At 49.6% G+C, this 16,785-nt stretch overlaps 1 protein-coding gene across 1 annotated transcript; it reads left to right on the top strand.

Moving 5' to 3' along the window:
• The first annotated feature begins 5,939 nt into the window (after positions 1–5,939).
• On the top strand, positions 5,940–16,780 carry GAST (gastrin). Its single transcript, XM_063798589.1, has 3 exons — positions 5,940–10,210; positions 14,508–14,723; positions 14,854–16,780. Exons 1-3 carry the CDS (start codon positions 10,024–10,026, stop codon positions 14,946–14,948), a joined length of 498 nt encoding a protein of 165 aa, XP_063654659.1. The 5' UTR covers positions 5,940–10,023; the 3' UTR covers positions 14,949–16,780.
• The last annotated feature ends 5 nt before the right edge of the window (positions 16,781–16,785 follow it).

Genomic DNA, 16,785 nt, shown 5'->3' with positions numbered 1-16,785 from the left:
GCCTCCCAAGCTCAAGTGATCCTCCTGCCTCAGCCTCCTGAGTAACTGGGACTACAGGCATGCCCTATCATGCCTGGCTAATTTTTGTATTTTTTGTAGAGGTGGGATCTCACTATGTTGTCCAGGCTGGTCTTGAACTCCTGGGCTTAAGTGATCCTCCCACTTTGCCCTCCCAAAGTGCTAGGATTATAGGCGTGAGCCACTGCATCTGGCCTTGAAACTGTTTAAAATGAAGATTGTTAAAATGGAGATTGATTCAGTAGATCTGGGGTAGAGCCTGAAATTCTGCACATCTATCAAGCTCCCAGGTGATGCTGAGCAGCAAAAATCTTTAGTTCTGTCTCCAAGGTGGGCAAGTCATAATCTCCCTGAACCTTATATTCCCCTTGTGCTTGTTTCCTCCTATATCACAGAAATGGAGCGAGAATTAATAACTAGACGCACAAAGGGCGTCATGTTTATGTTCAATGTTCACTTATTTTTCAACCTCTGTGCTCCCTCTGCTTCCTGTTTTTAACCAATTGCCCATTATGGGTATAAATTAACCATAAAGGACTATGATTAAAGACAATTTAAACTGTGCAGTGACCCGGGCTGCTGTGACTGGGTAACGGCTGGCAAGAGTGGCTGTGGATTGAGGGAGCCCGTTTGGACACCTGGGTGCCGCGGGGTCACGGCTCCTGCGTGTGCACCTCCTGTCCAACAAGCACTCTGTTTTAAAGGAGATTTTTTAATTTTACTTTTTTTTAGAGTTGGAGTCTTACTCTGTCACCTAGGCTAGGGTGCAGTGTCACCATCTTAGCTCACTGCAACCTCCTCCTCCTGGGTTCAAGCCATTTTCCTGCCTCAGCCTCCCAAGTAGCTGGGATTACAGGCTTGTACCACCATGCCTGGCTAATTTTGTATTTTTAGTAGAGACGGGGTTTCTCCATATTGGTCAGGCTGGTCTTGAACTCCCGACCTCAGGTGATCCACCCGCCTTAGCATCCCAAAGTGTTGGGATTACAGGCGTGAGCCACTGCGCCAGGCCAATTTTTTTTTTTTTTTTTAAGACACAGTCTCACTCTGTTGCCCAGGCTGAGTACAGTGATCATAGCTCACTGCAGCCTCCAACTCCTGGTCTCAAGGGATGCTCCCACCTTGGCCTCTCAAAGTGCTGGAATTGCACCCAACCAAAAAATCCATTCTTAATCTTAGCAACTCTATCATTTTTTTCTGTTTTTCTCAATCATTAATCTCCGATTTTATTATTTTTCTTTCTTCCTTATTTTCCTTGATTTTGTGGCTCTTTTTCTAACTTCTTGACTTTAAAGATTCACACATTTATTTTAATTCCTTTGTTTAATAATGAATGTTTTGTTTTATTTTGTTTGAGATAGGCTCTGGAGTGCACCAGACCCTATCACCCAGGCTGGAGTGCACTAGTGCAATCTGATCATAGCTCACTGCAGCCTCCAACTCCCGGGCTCAAGCAATCCTCTCGCCTCAGCCTCCCAAGTAGCTGGGACTTCAGGTTCACATTGCCACACCTGGCTTTTTTTTTTTTTTAAGTAGAGACAGGGTCTCACTATGTTGCCCAGGCTGGTCTCAGACTCCTGGGCTCAAGTGATCCTCTTACCTCAGCCTCCCAAAGTGCTGGGATTATTGCCGTGATCCACCATTACCAGCCATGAATACTTTTTAATGCTCTAAATTAGATTTGGACCAGGCGCGGTGGTTCACGCCTGTAATCCCAGCACTTTGGGAGGCCAAGGTGGGCAGATTGCTTGAACCTAGGAGTTCGAGACCAGCCCAGGCAACATGGCAAAATCCTGTCTCTACTAAAAAACAAAAAAAAATTAGCCAGTGCAGTGGTGTGTGCCCGCAATCCCAGCTGCTCAGGAGACTAACAGGGGAGAATCACTTGAGCCCAGGAAGCCGAGATTGTGCCACTGGACACCAGCCTGGGCAAAGGGAGTGAGAGAGAGCCTGTCTCTAAATTAATAAATAAGATTTGGCACCATTTCTTTTGTTTTGTTTTGTTTTGTTTGAGATAGTCTCACTCTTGTCACCCAGGCCAGAGTGCAATGGCACAATCTCAACTCACTGCAACTTCCACCTCCCAGGTTCAAGCAATTCTTCTGCCTCAGCCTCCCGAGTAGCTGGGATTACAGGCACGCGACACCGTATTCAGCTAATTTTTTGTATTATTAGTAGAGACGGGGTTTCACCATGCTGGCCAGGCTGAGGCAGAAGAATCACTTGAACCCGGGAGGCGGAGGTTGCAGTGAGCCAAGATCGTACCACTGCACTCTAGCCGGGGCAACAGAGTGAGACGCTGTCTCGAAAAAAAATAAAATAAAATAAAAAATAAATAAAAATATAAAAATTAGCCGGGTGTGGTGGTGAGCACCTGTAATCCTAGCTACTCGAGAGGCTGAGGCAGGAGAATCGCTTGAACCCTGGAGGCGGAGGTTGCATTGAGCCGAGATCGTGCCATTGCACTCCAGCCTGGGCAACAAAAGCGAAACTCTGTCTCAAAAAAAAAAAAAAAAAAAAGGCCGGGTGCAGTGGCTCACACCTGTAATGCCAGCACTTTGGGAGGCCAAGGCGAGTGGATTGCCTGAGGTCAAGAGTTCGAGACCAGCCTGGCCAACATAGTGAAACCCCGTCTCTACTAAAAATACAAAAAATTTGCTGGGCGTGGTGGCAGGCACCTGTAATCCCAGCTACTTGGGAGGCTGAGGCAGAAGAATCACTTGAACCCAGGAAGCGGAGGTTGCAGTGAGCTGAGATCCTGCCATTGCACTCCAGCCTGGGCAACAGAGCGAGACTCTGTCTCAAAAGAAAAAAAAAAAAGAATGAAGTTCTGATGTATACTACAACATGAATGAATCACAAATGCTTCATGCTAAGTAAAATAACCCATACACAAAAGGCCGTATATTGTATGATTCCAATTAAATGAAAGTCTCAGAATAGGCAAATTCTTGGAGACAGAAAGTAGATTTGTGGTTTCCAAGGAAAAGGGGGAATGAGGAATGACTGCAAATGGGTGTGGGGTGATGAAAGTGTTCTGAATTAGATAATGGTGATAGTTGCACAAATGTGTGAACTAAAAGCCACTGAAGCTGGGCTTGGTGGCTTGCATCTCCAGTCCTAGCTACTTGGGAGGCTTAGGTGGGAGGATCATTGAGCCCAGAAGTTAGAGAATAGCCTGTGCAACACAGCAAAAAACCTGTCTTTGGCTGGGCACAGTGGCTCAAGTCTGTAATCCCAGCACTTTGGGAGCCCAATGCAGGAGGATCACCTGAATTCAAGACCAGCCTAGGCAATATAAGAAGACCCCAGCCAGGCGCAGTGACTCATGCCAGTAATCCCAGCACTTTGGGAGGCCAAGGCAGGCAGATCACTTGAGGTCAGAAGTTCGAGACCAGCCTGACCAACACGGCGAAACCCTGTCTCTACTAAAAATACAAAAAATTAGCCAGATGTGGTGATGGGCGCCTGCAATACCAGCTACTTGGGAGGCTGAGGCAGGAGAATCACTTGAACTCGGGAGGCGGAGGTTGCAGTGAGCTGAGATCATACCACTGCACTCCAGCCTGGGTGACAGAAGAAGACTCCGTCTCAAAAAAAAAGAAAAAAAAAAAAGAACTTGTCTCAAAAAGAAAGTAAATAATGTAGAAGCCACTGAAGTGTATACTTTCAAAGGGCAAAAGGTATGGTATATAAACAATATCTAAATAAATGCCTTTTTTTTTTTTTTTTTTTTTTTTTTGGAGACAGTCTCACTCTGTTGCCCAGGCTGGAGTGCAGTGGTCTGATCTCGGCTCACTGCAACCTCTACCCCCTGGATTCAAGCAATTCTCCTGCCTCATCCTCCTGAGTAGCCACAGGCATGCGCTACCACTCCCAGCTAATTTTTGTATTTTTATTGGAGACGGGGGTTTCACCATGTTGGCCATGCTGGTCTCGAACTCCTGATCTCAAGTGATCCGCCTGCCTCAGCCTCCCAAAGTGCTGGGATTACAGACATGAGCCACTGCGCCTGGCTAAATGGCTTATTAAAAAAAAAAAAAAAAAAAAAAGAATTGCATCATTTCCAAAGCTGGCTGGGTGGGCACATTATGAGCAGGGGTGTTGCCCTTGCCACATGGCAGCATCTCTCTGGCTCGTGGACAGAAATGACCTCTGCCCTCTGCCAGGGATCATTTGGAATCAGGTGGGTTTATGTATGCAGCAAAACTTCAGTAAAGCTTGAAGAAACGCACTGATCCTTCTACTTTCTCTGAAATAACGTTCTCAATAGCGAGGTCATAGGCATAACCAGCCATCCAAACCTCCCCCACGGCCCCTTGAGCCCACCGTGTGTCACTCCAACCCACCCCACTCCTGGGCTCAATAGACAACAAAGAAAAGGGAAGAGAAAGAACAAAGACCCCCTCGATCACCATTGTGTCCCCAGGGTCAGTACAGTGCCTGACACAAAGCAGGCACTTGGAAAATTTGTGTTGAGTAAACAGATGCATGGATGAATGAGTGAATGAAAGAGTGAAAGCACACGGTCTCTAAGCAGGCAGGAGGGTCTGGGATGACGGGCCCTGGTGGAGGGGCTGACACTGAATGGGGTGACAGAACCTCCAGCGATGAAGGAAAGGAGGAAAGGACGGAAGGGGGACTTAGGCAGCTGTGTTCACGGTGGGGAAAAGGGGGCTGACGTCAAATGACCTTGGGAATGAAAGAGAAATGATTCACCACAGTTGCCAGTAACAACCAAGCTGCAGAATATTAATTTGCAATTGAATCAACTGGTCACTTCCGGAAACTTCCTGTCGGTTTTTGCAGGGAGTGGCAGGAGCTGAGGAAGGGGTCGGGGTGGCCTGTCAGGGACCTGGGACCAGCCTGGCAGGTTCAGAAGCAGGACAGGGGCAGTCATCTATGTGCATCACACAGAACTGAGATGACAAACCCTGGGAGGGGTAGGCGGGCTGGGAGGAGCCAGACAGTGGAGGAGCTGGAGGTCACAGTGAAGACAGATTCAGCAGGAGCGAGGCTTCTGGAGAGGGTGGGATGGGAGGCTGTGGGCCGAGAAGAGGCAGCAGCACATGGAGTCCAAGACACGGGGGTTCCCCAACTCAGCTCCCTCACCTCCTACCTGTTGGGCCGGGGATGAGCCATTCAGCCTGGAACACACCCGAATAAAGACTCCTCTCATCCTCTCACAGAGGGGCCTTTAGGATTATTTTTCCTAGTTAAAACCACTGTTAGGCCAGGCATGGTGGCCCATGCCTATAATCCCAGCGCTTTGGGAGGCCAGGAGGGAGGATCACTTGAGGCCAGGTGATCCAAATACAAAGCCTGGGCTGAGAACCACTGCTTCGAAGGCACAGGTGGGCATCAGAGGAGAAAAGGAGAGAGGAGGCTCAGGAGAGAAGCGGAAGCCAGAGTAAGGGTAGCCACTACTCTCTGTCCTTGACAGCCCAGCCTGGGCCCAGGGGTGGTGGGCAGCCTCTCCAGCCCAGTCTGCAAGCAGCTTGCAGGCTGCCCTCTTGGCCCTGCCATGTCACCACTCTCAGACAGCAGCTGAGGCCAGAACCCAAGAACCCACCTCCCCCTACCTAGCCCCCTACCCCAGGGGGGATCATGGATGCCCTCATTGATGCAAACACCTTCCAGGTGTCACTGTTTGTCCCCAGAACCACCGCATCCTCCAAAGCCCTGGTTGCCTGGGCCAGAATGATTGAGTCGTCATCAAGCTCTTCCTTTTCTGCCATCAATAACCAATTAGGAAGCCAAGGCACTGCCTCCCTGACAACGGTTTGCAGCTCATCAATAGTGATCTGTTTCCCAAAGCCAGCCCTGGCAGGCAGGAGTGTGCCCGGGTCCACTGAGAAGCCTCTCCCTCCTCAGGGAACAGTCTCCTCCACAGGGGACCCTTGTTATTCTGTTACTCTTTTTTTTTTTTTTTTTTTGAGACAGAGTTTCACTCTGTCTCCAGGCTGGAGTGCAGTGGCACAATCTCAGCTCACTGCACCCTCTGCCTCCCAGGTTCAAGCAATTCTCCTGCCTCAGCCTCCCAAGTAGCTGGGACTACAGGCACACACCGCCATGCCCGGCTTTTTTTTTTTTTTGTATTTTAGTAGAGACAGGGTTTCACCATGTTGCCCAGGCTGGTCTCAAACTCCTGAGCTCAGGCAATCTGCCCACCTTGGCCTCCCAAAGTGCTAGGATTACAGGCGTGAGCCACCACACCCGGCCATGTGTTACTCTTTTATGCCCCTAGAATCTAAACTCCACCAAAGCAATGAAAGGGTCTGTCCTGTCATAGTCACCTCTTTTTTTTTTTTGAGACAAAGTTTCGCTCTTGTTGCCCAGGCTGGCGTGCAATCGCACAATCTCAGCTCACTGCAACCTCTGCCTCCCATGTTCAAGCAATTCTTCCACCTCAGCCTCCCAAGTAGCCAGGATTACAGACGTGCACCACCATGCCCGGCTAATTTTGTACTTTTTAGTAGAGACAGAGTTTCATCATGTTGGTCAGGCTGGTCTTGAACTCCCAAACTTAAGTGATCCGCCCACCTCAGCCTCCCAAAGTGCTGGGATTACAGGCGTGAGCCGCTGCACCCAGCGCTGTCATATTCACCTCTTATCCCCAAGTAGCCTCATCTGTACCCTAGCTCACAGCAGGTGCTCAGTAATTGGAATGAATTTGGAATATTCGGATGGTCAAAATAACTCAAAGAACAGCTCCCTTCATTGTATTTGAAAATTTACATGGAAATTCATGCTGGGCCAGTTTTTACTAAACAAAAACCTTCACAAGGCTGTGATCCCTTGTATCCAGTTTTGATTGCTACCATAATAAGTCACCACAATTTAGAAGCTTAAAACAACAGCAATTTATTCTCTCGCGGTTCTGTAGGTCAGAAGTCCTGGTACAGAGTGGCTCACGGGGTCCCCTGATGAGGATCTCCCAAGGCCACAGTCAGGTCGGCAGGGCTGCATTTCTTTCCGGAGGCTCCAGGGATGAATCCACTTCCAAGCTCATCCAGGTTGTTGGCCAGATTTCATTCTTTGTAGTTGCGGGGCTGACATTCCTCTTTCCTGGCTGTCGGTGGAGAACCTCTCAGCTCCTCAAGGCCACTGCTTTCCTCGTCCTGTTGCCCTCCTACCATCTTCAGACCAGCAATTGCTTGTGGAGTCCTCATAACTCCAGCTCTCCGACCTGACCTTCAGCCACATCTCTTCTGCCTCTAGCTGAAGAAAGTTAAGGGCTATGTGATTACACTGGGCCCAGTCAGATAATCCAGCATAAACTCCCTAATTTTTTTTTTCAGAGACAGGGGTCTCACTATGTTGCCCAGGCTGGTCTCAGACTCCTGGGCTTAAGTGATCCTCCTGCCTCAGCCTCCAGAGTAGCTGGGACTACGGGCATGCACCACTGCACTTGGCATAAGCTCTCTATTTTAAAGCCAGTAACCTTAATCACACCTGCAACGTCTCTTTTGTTATGTAATCGCATATTCACAGGTTCCAAGGATTGGGGCAGGAACATCTTTGGGGACATGATTTTTCTGCCTGCCACATTCCTACTGGGAGGATAGAGACCTAAGTTTCAGACCCACCTCTCCTTTTTGGTGTGTGGACTCAGGATGGGGATTGCTTCACCTGTCTAAGCCTTAGTTTCTACTTCTTCTTCTTTTTTTTTTTTTTTTTTTTTGAGACAGCGTCTCGCTCTGTCTCCCAAGTACAGTGGCACAATCATGGCTCACTGCAACCTCACCTCCCCGGCTCAAGCAATCCTCCCACCTCAGCCTCCCAAATAGCTGGGACCACAGCCACGCACCACCACACCCAGCTAATTTTTGTATTTTTTGTAGAGATGGGGTTTTGCCATGTTGCCCAGGCTGGTCTTCAACTGTTGGGCTCAAGTAATCTGCCGGCCTCGGCCTCCCCAAGTGCTGGGATTACAGGCGTAAGCCACCGTACCCATCAGTTTCTTCTGAAGAAGGGGTTCACACTAGCACTTAGGTCCTAGGATCATGGTGAAGAGTGATTGCATTCATTCATGCTAGGAGCTTATCAGTGCCTGGTACACGGCATTGTTATCGTTGTGATGACAGGGGCAGGGCCCACACACCTGCACCCTCGAGGGGGACGGAGATGGGTCCCAAGGTCTGGGATCTGGTCTTCAATTTGGTAGGCCCAGAAATTGAATTTTCTGCTCACCCAGCTAGTTGGTGTTAGAGCCATGATTCAAACCCTGGCCTCACCAGTTCCAAAACCCCCTATACACCAGGAGGTCCAGCTTCCATAGACTCTATCCCTGCTGCCTCTTTCAGTGGCAGTTGGGCTGATGTCCCTCTGAGTCACAGCTGGCAGGAGGGAAACCTTTGGATTCACAGAGTGATATGCTTAGGGAATTACCCTCCTTTAAGCCTTGGGGGAGGAGAACTCCCCCAAGTGTATAAAGTGTGTGCACAGACCTTGTCACCTCTTCCCTTCACTGCAGCCCTATGAGGTACAAATGAATGATTCCTATTTCCAAATGTGGTTAATTGAGACCCAGAGAGGATGGGGGAGAAGATGCAAAATGGATTAAATACCTGCGATATTCTCTTTTGTTTGTTTGTTTGAGACAGTCTCACTGTGTCACCCAGGCTGGAGTGCAATGGCACAATCTTGGCTCACTCCAACCTCCACTTCCTGGGTTCAAGCGATTCTCATGCCTCAGCCTCCCAAGTAGCTGGGATTACAGGCACGTGCCGCCACTCCCAGCTAATTTTTGTATTTTTAGTAGAAACGGGGTTTCACCATGTTGTTCAGGCTGGTCTCGAACTCCTGACCTCAGGTGATCTGCTTGCCTTGGCCTCCCAAAGTGCTGGGATCACAGGCATGAGCCACCGCACCCGGCCAAATACCTGCAATGTTTTGAGCACCGTGCAGGGCGCTTTATGTACATCACCTTCACGAGACCCTCCTCCCCAAGTTACTTTCCTCATTTCCTAGAGGAGAAAACAGCTCAGAGCAGGAGAGAAATATGCTCAAAGCTCAACAGCTGGAAAAAGACAGGACCGGGAAACCCTTCCTTTTCCATCAGACGAGGTCCCCTCGTGAGGAGAACGTGCAGTCTGTGACTGGGGAGCTCCTCAGGGTCAAGGATGCTCATCTCTGAATGCAACCCTTCCCCTGCAGACCTGGCAGGGTCTGCAAATAGTGACATTCTTTTTTTTTTTTTTTTTTTTTTTTTTTTTTTTTTTTTTTGGACAGAGTCTCGCTCTGTCGCCAGGCTGGAGTGCAATGGCATGATCTCAGCTCACTGCAACCTCTCTGTGCCTCCCAGGTTCAAGCAATTCTCCTGCCTCAGTCTCCCGAGTAGCTGGGATTACAGGCGCCCGCCACCATGCCCAGCTAATTTTTGTATTTTTAGTAGAGTCAAGGTTTCACCATGTTGGCCAGGATGGTCTCGATTTCTTGACTTCGTCATCCACCTGCCTCAGCCTCCCAAAGTGCTGGGATTACAGGAGTGAGTCACCACGCCTGGCCAAATAGTGACATTCTAACCATTGCCTGTGGAATAGGAGACATGCTTCTATTGGTTGAAATTGTCATCCCTCATGTAACCAGCCTGGGGAAGAACATTCAAGGGGGCATAACCCACTCCATGGGCACATACTGAGTCTTGGGCTCTGGTACAACCAGGGTTCTACTGAAAACTTATCATTTCCCATTAGTGTTACCATAGCAACACGAATGTCTTCATTCATTCCCCTAGTGTATGAACAGAGCTACACCCACCCCACCTGTTCTCCCAAGCCCCCTCAAAGTCCTTTCATCTCTGAGATTCTGTGATTCAATTAATTATCAGCAATGCCTGCACTGCTTTTTGTCATTTTCATTTATTCCATCTGCTGAGTCACCGTGTCCTGCTCTAGATGAGAGTGGTTATTCACAACGGTTATTCAGCCATCGGTTGCCATGGACACCGCACAGCCTGCTTCCTTCATCACCCATTAATTCTCAGCAAGGCTGGCTGTAAGCATGGGTACCACTGCAGTTACCCAATACCCAAGGGGATCAAACTCTCCCAGAAAAGGAGGGGGCCCAATGACGCATGAACAGGAGCAAAATCTCTGCTCTCAACAGTGGAAAAATAAAAAACAGCCAACGGCTCATTACATCTGGTCACACCATGTGGAGGCAGCAGTTTATCAAATAAGTCAACAAGGTACCATTTTGTTTTCTGGTCCATCTTTGGCAAATGCTTTAGTCTGTTTGCTAACCATGTGAAGGTATATTTTGATACTGAAAAGTTGTTGGCTGGGCGTGGTGGCTTACGTCTGTAATCCCAGAACTTTGGCAGACTGAGCTGGGCCAATCACGAGGTCAGGAGTTCGAGACCAGCCCGCCCAACATGATGAAACCCCATCTCTACTAAAAATACAAAAAATTAGCCAGGCGTGGGGGCGTGCACCTGTAATCCCAGCTACTAGGGAGGTTGAGGCAGAAGAATCGCTTGAACCCAGGAGGCGGAGGTTCCAGTGAGCCGAGATCACACCACTGCACTCCTGCACTCCAGCCTGGTGACAGAACTAGACTTTGTCTCAAAAAAAAAAAAAAGTTGTTATGCAGATTACTAGCTCCCCTTGAAAGCAAAATGAAGGAGGCTTCAAAGGCAGGACCCTCCAGGAATTGGTTCTGCATAGGGGGTTTGCAAGTGGTGGTGCATGGGCAGCTGACCTAGAAGACACGGGGCAGCTACAAGCCAAACCCAGCCCAGCACAGAGGGCCTAAGGAGAAGAAGGCACCGAGGGTGTTCCATGGTAGGGGGAGGGTGAAAGGACTTCAGAGGTGACCAGGATGTGAGCCACTAGAAGGAGAGAACAGGGCCATCAGCCCACAACCCATTGCTCCTGGTAACACGTTATGTTTGCAGAGTCCAGTGGAGGGGACGGGGAATCAATACATCACCCCACATCCACACGCTTGCCAAACATCAGTGGATGGCGAAATCCACTTTCCCTGAATCTAAGCCCATCGGGTTCACTCCCTCACCTACCACCACCCACAAAGGTCCCTATGTAGTTCGAGAGATAAGTGCCAGGCCTCTGACCCCCAGGATATGGTGGGGAGCATTGCTCCTGACCCAGGGAGCTTGGTTCCTGCCCCTCAGGTACAGCTGGAGAGCTGCCGCCACCCCGCTCCAGCCCCTCACCATGAAGGTCAACTCCCCTATCCTTCCCCCACATCCTGGATGACTGACTGACACTAAATGAAAGGGCGGGGCAGGGTGATGGGCTGTACCTGTGCCCCACCCCATTCCTCTCACCTGGACTCATATGGCAGGGTAGGGGCGGGGTGGGGGGGACAGTTGGGAGGGACCTTGAGGGCTTTATAAGACAGGCCTGGAGCATCAAGCAGAGCAGAGACCTGAGAGGCACCAGGCCCAGCCGCGGCACCACACACCTCCCAGCTCTGCAGGTGAGAAAACCCAGGAGGAGAGGGGAGAGGCTAGGAAGTGGGTTGACAGGTCCTCTCCCCCATCAAGGTACCAGGCCACTGGCCAGAGTCTGGGGCTCACCCCTTGGGGTCTCCAGAGCTGGGACCCTTTCTTTATCCCAGGATGGAACTAGGTCTTGGCTCCAGTACCTACCCTCGTATTCCCAGCCTTGCCTTCCACCTGCCCTTCTGCCGCAGCCGGGGCCCTGCCCTTAGCCTATCCCTTCACACTCTTCCCAGCCCTGGGAGGTGAGGAGGACTGGGGTTCTTCTCCTTTCTCTCGGACAAGAAAACTGAGGCCCAGAGGCAAGATGTGACTTGCCCAAAGTCACAGGGATTATTAGGCAGGGCTGGGATAGGAATCCACAGCTCCTGGATCCCACTTCAAGCCCTTTCCTAGACCAGTGCCATCCAAAAGAACGTCTTATGATGCAGGAAATGGTCTTCATCTGCACTGTTCAATATGGTAGCCACTAGCCACGTGTGCGCTTGAAATGGGGTTAGTGTAAGGAAGTTTTTGTTGTTGTTGTTGTTTGTTTTTTTATATAGAGTCTCGCCGTGTCACCCAGGCTGGAGTGCAGTGACGTGCAACCTCTGCCTCCCAGGTTCAAGCAATTCTCCTGACTCAGCCTCCCGAGTAGCTGGGATTACAGGCGCCTGCCACAACACCCAGCTAATTTTTCATATTTTTGGTAGAGACAGAGTTTCACCATGTTGGCCAGGCTGGTCACAAACTCCTGACCTCAAGTGATCCAACCCCCTCAGCCTCCCAAAGTGCTGGGATTACAGGTGTGAGCCACTGCACCTGACCATAATTTTTTAATTTAATTAATTTAAATGTAAAGAGCCACATGTGGCTGGTGGCTATAGCACTGAACAACACATGTGGTTAGCATCTGACAATACAGCTCCAGATCACTGATTTTTCAAACATTTCTTCAGCAGCAGAATTCTTTTCTTCCAAAGAAAACCTAACAGAAAACCTGATTATGAAAAACTTAATGGCCAGGCACTGTGGCTCATGCCTGTGATCACAACACTTTGGGAGGCTGAGGCAAGCAGATTGCTTGAGCTCAGGAGTTCCAGACCAGCCTGGGCAACATAGTGAGACCTCATCTCTACTAAAAATAAAAACAAAAAAATTAGCTGGGCATAGTAGTGCACACTTGTAGTCCCAACTACTCAGGAGGCTGAGGTGGGAGGATCTCTTGAGCCCAAGAGGTCGAGGCTGCAGCGAGTCAGGATCACGCCAGCCACTGCATTCCAGCCTGGGAGACAGAGCAAGATTCTGTCTCACAAAAAGAGAAGAAAAAAAGAAAAACTTAAAAGCAGTACAGTATTTTATTAATACAAATGTATTCTGACAAGAGAAAATTTTTATCATTTTCTTATGATAAAGCCAATCAGAATAGTGAGACCAAAAGAATACAAAAATAGTGAGTCCAGGGAATAGATGAGCATTTGAATTTTATGTTTGTTTGAGATTCCAGTTTAGTTCTGTATTATGTTTTCCCCAAACTTGATTCACCCTGATACATAATTGCTAATGGTGACAGCTTAATTTTTTCTTAACTGCTTCATTATAATCACAGGATATTCCTCAGTTAAGCAAAAATGACAGGAGAACCTTTCCTCTCAGGGCTGCACAAAAATCAGTGTGAGCTGGCCACGCATTGAATGTGCTGCAGTCTCCATAGTGATAACATGCGGTCTGTAACACAGTTGGATGTCCATGTTCCTTTGGTATTACTATTTAAAAGTTTCACTTTTTGCTTTTGTTTTTTTGAGACAGGGTCTCACTCTGTCGCCCAGGCTGGAGTGCAGCGGTGCAATCTCGGCTCACTGCAACCTCCACCTCCCCGGCTCAAGTGATCCTCCCACCTCAGCCTCCCAAGTAGCTGGGAATACAGGTGCATGCCACCATGCCTGGCTAATTTTTGTATTTTTTGTAGAGATGGGGTTTCGGTATGTTGCCCAGGCTGGTCTCAAACTCGTGGGCTCAAGGGATCCATCCTCCTCAGCCTCCCAAAGTGCTGGGATTACCATGCCTGGCCTAAAAAGTTCACTTTAAATAACAAGTCTTGGGCCGAGCACGGTGGCTCACATCTGTAATCGCAGCATTTTGGGAGGCTGAGGCGGGAGGATTGCTTGAGCCCAAGAGTTCAAGACTAGCTTGGTCAACATGATGAAACCCTGTTTCTACAAAAAATACAAAAAAAATTAGCTGGACGTGGTGGTGCAAGCCTGTAGTCCCAGCTCTTCTGGAGGCTGAGGTGGGAGGATCACCTGAGCCCAGGAGGTAGAGGCTGCAGTGAGCAGTGATTGCACTACTGCACTGCAGCCTGGGCGACAGAGTGAGACCCTGTCTCAATAAATAAATAAATTACATTACTTAAACAGCTACAGAACCACTAACATGGCCTCAAATTCTGCAGAACAGTACCTAGGGAAACCATTGCCCTAGGATTTGACTTTCTCCCATAGAAGCAGTGGCTGTAATCGGGGTAGGTAAAGAGAAAAAACACAAGACTTCGGGGCTGGTGTGGAACTGGCAGAAACTGGAGAACTGATCTGAAGAAATAGTCCACAACTCCACACAGAATTGCAGACTCACCCGGGTGTGGTGGCTCACGCCTGTAATCCCAGCATTTGGGAGGCCGAGGCGGGTGGATCACCTGAGGTCAGGAGTTCGAGACCAGCCTGGCCAACATGGTGAAACCCCATCTCTACTAAAAATTACAAAAATTAGCCAGGCATGGTGGCACGTGCCTATAGTCCCAGATATTCTGGAAGCTGAGGCAGGAGAATCACTTGAACCCGGGAGGCGGAGGTTATAGTGAGCCGAGATCCCACCACTGCACTCCAGCCTGGGCAACAAGAGTGAAACTCTGTCTAAAAAAAAAAGAAAGAAAGAATTGCACACTCATCAGCAGGTAGAGGCCTGGAGCCAAATGGTTCAGTCCCCTGCCTCTGGGCCTGTGTGGGGACAGCCTCACCCTTAAGCTAGTCCCTTCTCCCCTTTGCAGACGAGATGCAGCGACTATGTGTGTATGTGCTGATCTTTGCACTGGCTCTGGCCGCCTTCTCTGAAGCTTCTTGGAAGCCCCGCTCCCAGCAGCCAGATGCACCCTTAGGTACAGGGGCCAACAGGGACCTGGAGCTACCCTGGCTGGAGCAGCAGGGCCCAGCCTCTCATCATCGAAGGCAGCTGGGACCCCAGGGTCCCCCACACCTCGTGGCAGGTAGGAGCTGCTGACTGCCCTGCTTGCCTCACTTGGCCAGGTTTGGCCAAGGTCTCCCCAGACTGGCTCTGACTTCAGTTCCTGGAAGGTAGGCATCCTTCCCCCATTCTCGCCTCTCTCACCTCCTCAGACCCGTCCAAGAAGCAGGGACCATGGCTGGAGGAAGAAGAAGAAGCCTATGGATGGATGGACTTCGGCCGCCGCAGTGCTGAGGATGAGAACTAACAATCCTAGAACCAAGCTTCAGAGCCCAGCCACCTCCCACCCCACTCCAGCCCTGTCCCCTGAAAAACTGATCAAAAATAAACTAGTTTCCAGTGGATCAATGGACTGTGTCAGTGTTGTAGGGCAGAGGAGGGGGACTCATCTGGGGGTGAAGTTGTGGCAGGGAGAAGAGCTGAGTGCCTCTTAGGGGCAGGGACTCTGGCTGATTCTTCTTGGGTCCCCCAGAGCCCCACATTGAACGAGAATCCACAGGTATGGGCAGGATAATATATGGTAGGGTTCATAGCCAGAGTAACCTTTTATTTTTATTTTTTTTTTATTTTATTTTTGAGATGGAGTTTCGCTCTTGTCTCCCAGGCTGGAGCGCAGTAATGAGACCTCGGCTCACTGCAACCTCTGCCTCCTAGGTTCAAGCGATTTTCCTGCCTCAGCCTCCCAAGTAGCTGGGATTACAGGTGCCCGCCACCACACCTGGCTAATTTTTTTGTATTTTTAGTGGGGACGGGGTTTCACCATGTTGGCCAGGCTGGTCTTGAACTCCTGACCTCAGGTGATCCACCCGCCTCGGCCTCCCAAAGTGCTGGGATTACAGGCATGAGCCACCGCGCCCAGCCTCAGAGTAAGCTTTTTAAAAGATAAACCTTGTCACACTTGGTTTTAACGTTGCAATGTTTCCCAGTGCACTTAGAATACAACCTGAACTCCCTGCCACAGCCCTGAAAGCTAGCCCTGAGGTTCTCCTCCCACTGTGCGCCAAGTGGCTTCCTTCTCTTTGTCCTCTCGGTCCTTTCCCTTACACAGACATGCCATGTTCTCTCTTGCTCAGAGCCTCCGACCTCGCCATTCCCTGTGCCTGCAACGCTCTTCCCCAGGCACAGATATGGTGGGCTCCCCTTTCCTCCTTAGCTCTTGGGTGAAATGCCTCTTCCTGAGAGACCTACCCTTTCTGCTCCTCACCCTTCACACATAGACCCAGTTATTCTCTACCACAGGGTCAAATAAAAGAGAAAAAATCAAGCTTTTTAAAGAATGAATGCTAGTTGTGTTCAGAAGTCTTACAGAGGACTATAGATTGAGGCCTCCAGCCCAGGAGCAGGCTCTGGCACAATGTTTCAGCCCATTGCTTATATACAGCTGGGGGCTAAAGGTGGAGGTTCCGTATGTGCAAAATCCCATCAGACTTGCTCAGAATTACATGACAGCAGAATCACAGCAAGGTTTGGGTCCTAGATCACAGAGGCATCATCACTAACCTCGTCAGATGTCATCTTGGAAATGTTCTGTGTCAGAAAAGCCAGGGACTAGGATTATTTCTCTTTTAAGAAACATGAAGACACAAGCCGGGCGCAGTGGCTCACATCTGTAATCCCAGCACTTTGGGAGGCCAAGGAGGGTGGATCACTTTAGGTCAGGTGCTCGAGACCAGCCTGGCCAACAAGGTGAAACCCCGTCTCTACTAAAAATACAAAAATTAGCCAGGCATGTGGCTGTAGTCCTGGCTACTCGGGAGGCTGAGGCAGGAGAATTGCTTGAACCCGGGAGGCAGAGGTTGCAGTGAGCCGAGATTGTGCCATGGCACTCCAGCCTGGGCAACAGAACAAGACTCTCTTTCAAAGAAAAAAAAAAGAAGAAGAAGAAAAGAAAAGTAGTGACTCAGCCAAGAGACATGGGAGGGCCTCAGGCTCTCTCCTGTGCTGTCTTCAAAGCATCTTTCCGGAGGGCTGCACGTCTGTCTTTAGTCACAGAGTCAGGTGCTTTGTGAAACTGTGCCGACAAGCAGAAAGGAGCAAACACAGCTTCTTAATGTTTGTTGCTTTGTCTCACAACAGCAGAATAT

The sequence above is a fragment of the Pan troglodytes genome, chromosome 19, assembly GCF_028858775.2.
Source record: "Pan troglodytes isolate AG18354 chromosome 19, NHGRI_mPanTro3-v2.0_pri, whole genome shotgun sequence".
NCBI classification, from domain to species: domain Eukaryota; kingdom Metazoa; phylum Chordata; class Mammalia; order Primates; family Hominidae; genus Pan; species Pan troglodytes.
The sequence above is the reverse complement of the archived record's forward strand: the minus strand, read 5'-3'. Positions and strand labels throughout refer to the sequence as shown.

What these genes read in the sequence shown, in the direction of transcription:
- GAST (XM_063798589.1), top strand. Translation starts at nt 10,024, where the DNA reads ATGGGTACCACTGCAGTTACCCAATACCCAAGGGGATCAAACTCTCCC. An exon ending in TTATCAAATAAGTCAACAAG is followed by an intron (nt 10,211 to 14,507) that starts GTACCATTTTGT and finishes TCCCCTTTGCAG; the next exon opens with ACGAGATGCAGCGACTATGT. An exon ending in TCCCCCACACCTCGTGGCAG is followed by an intron (nt 14,724 to 14,853) that starts GTAGGAGCTGCT and finishes TCACCTCCTCAG; the next exon opens with ACCCGTCCAAGAAGCAGGGA.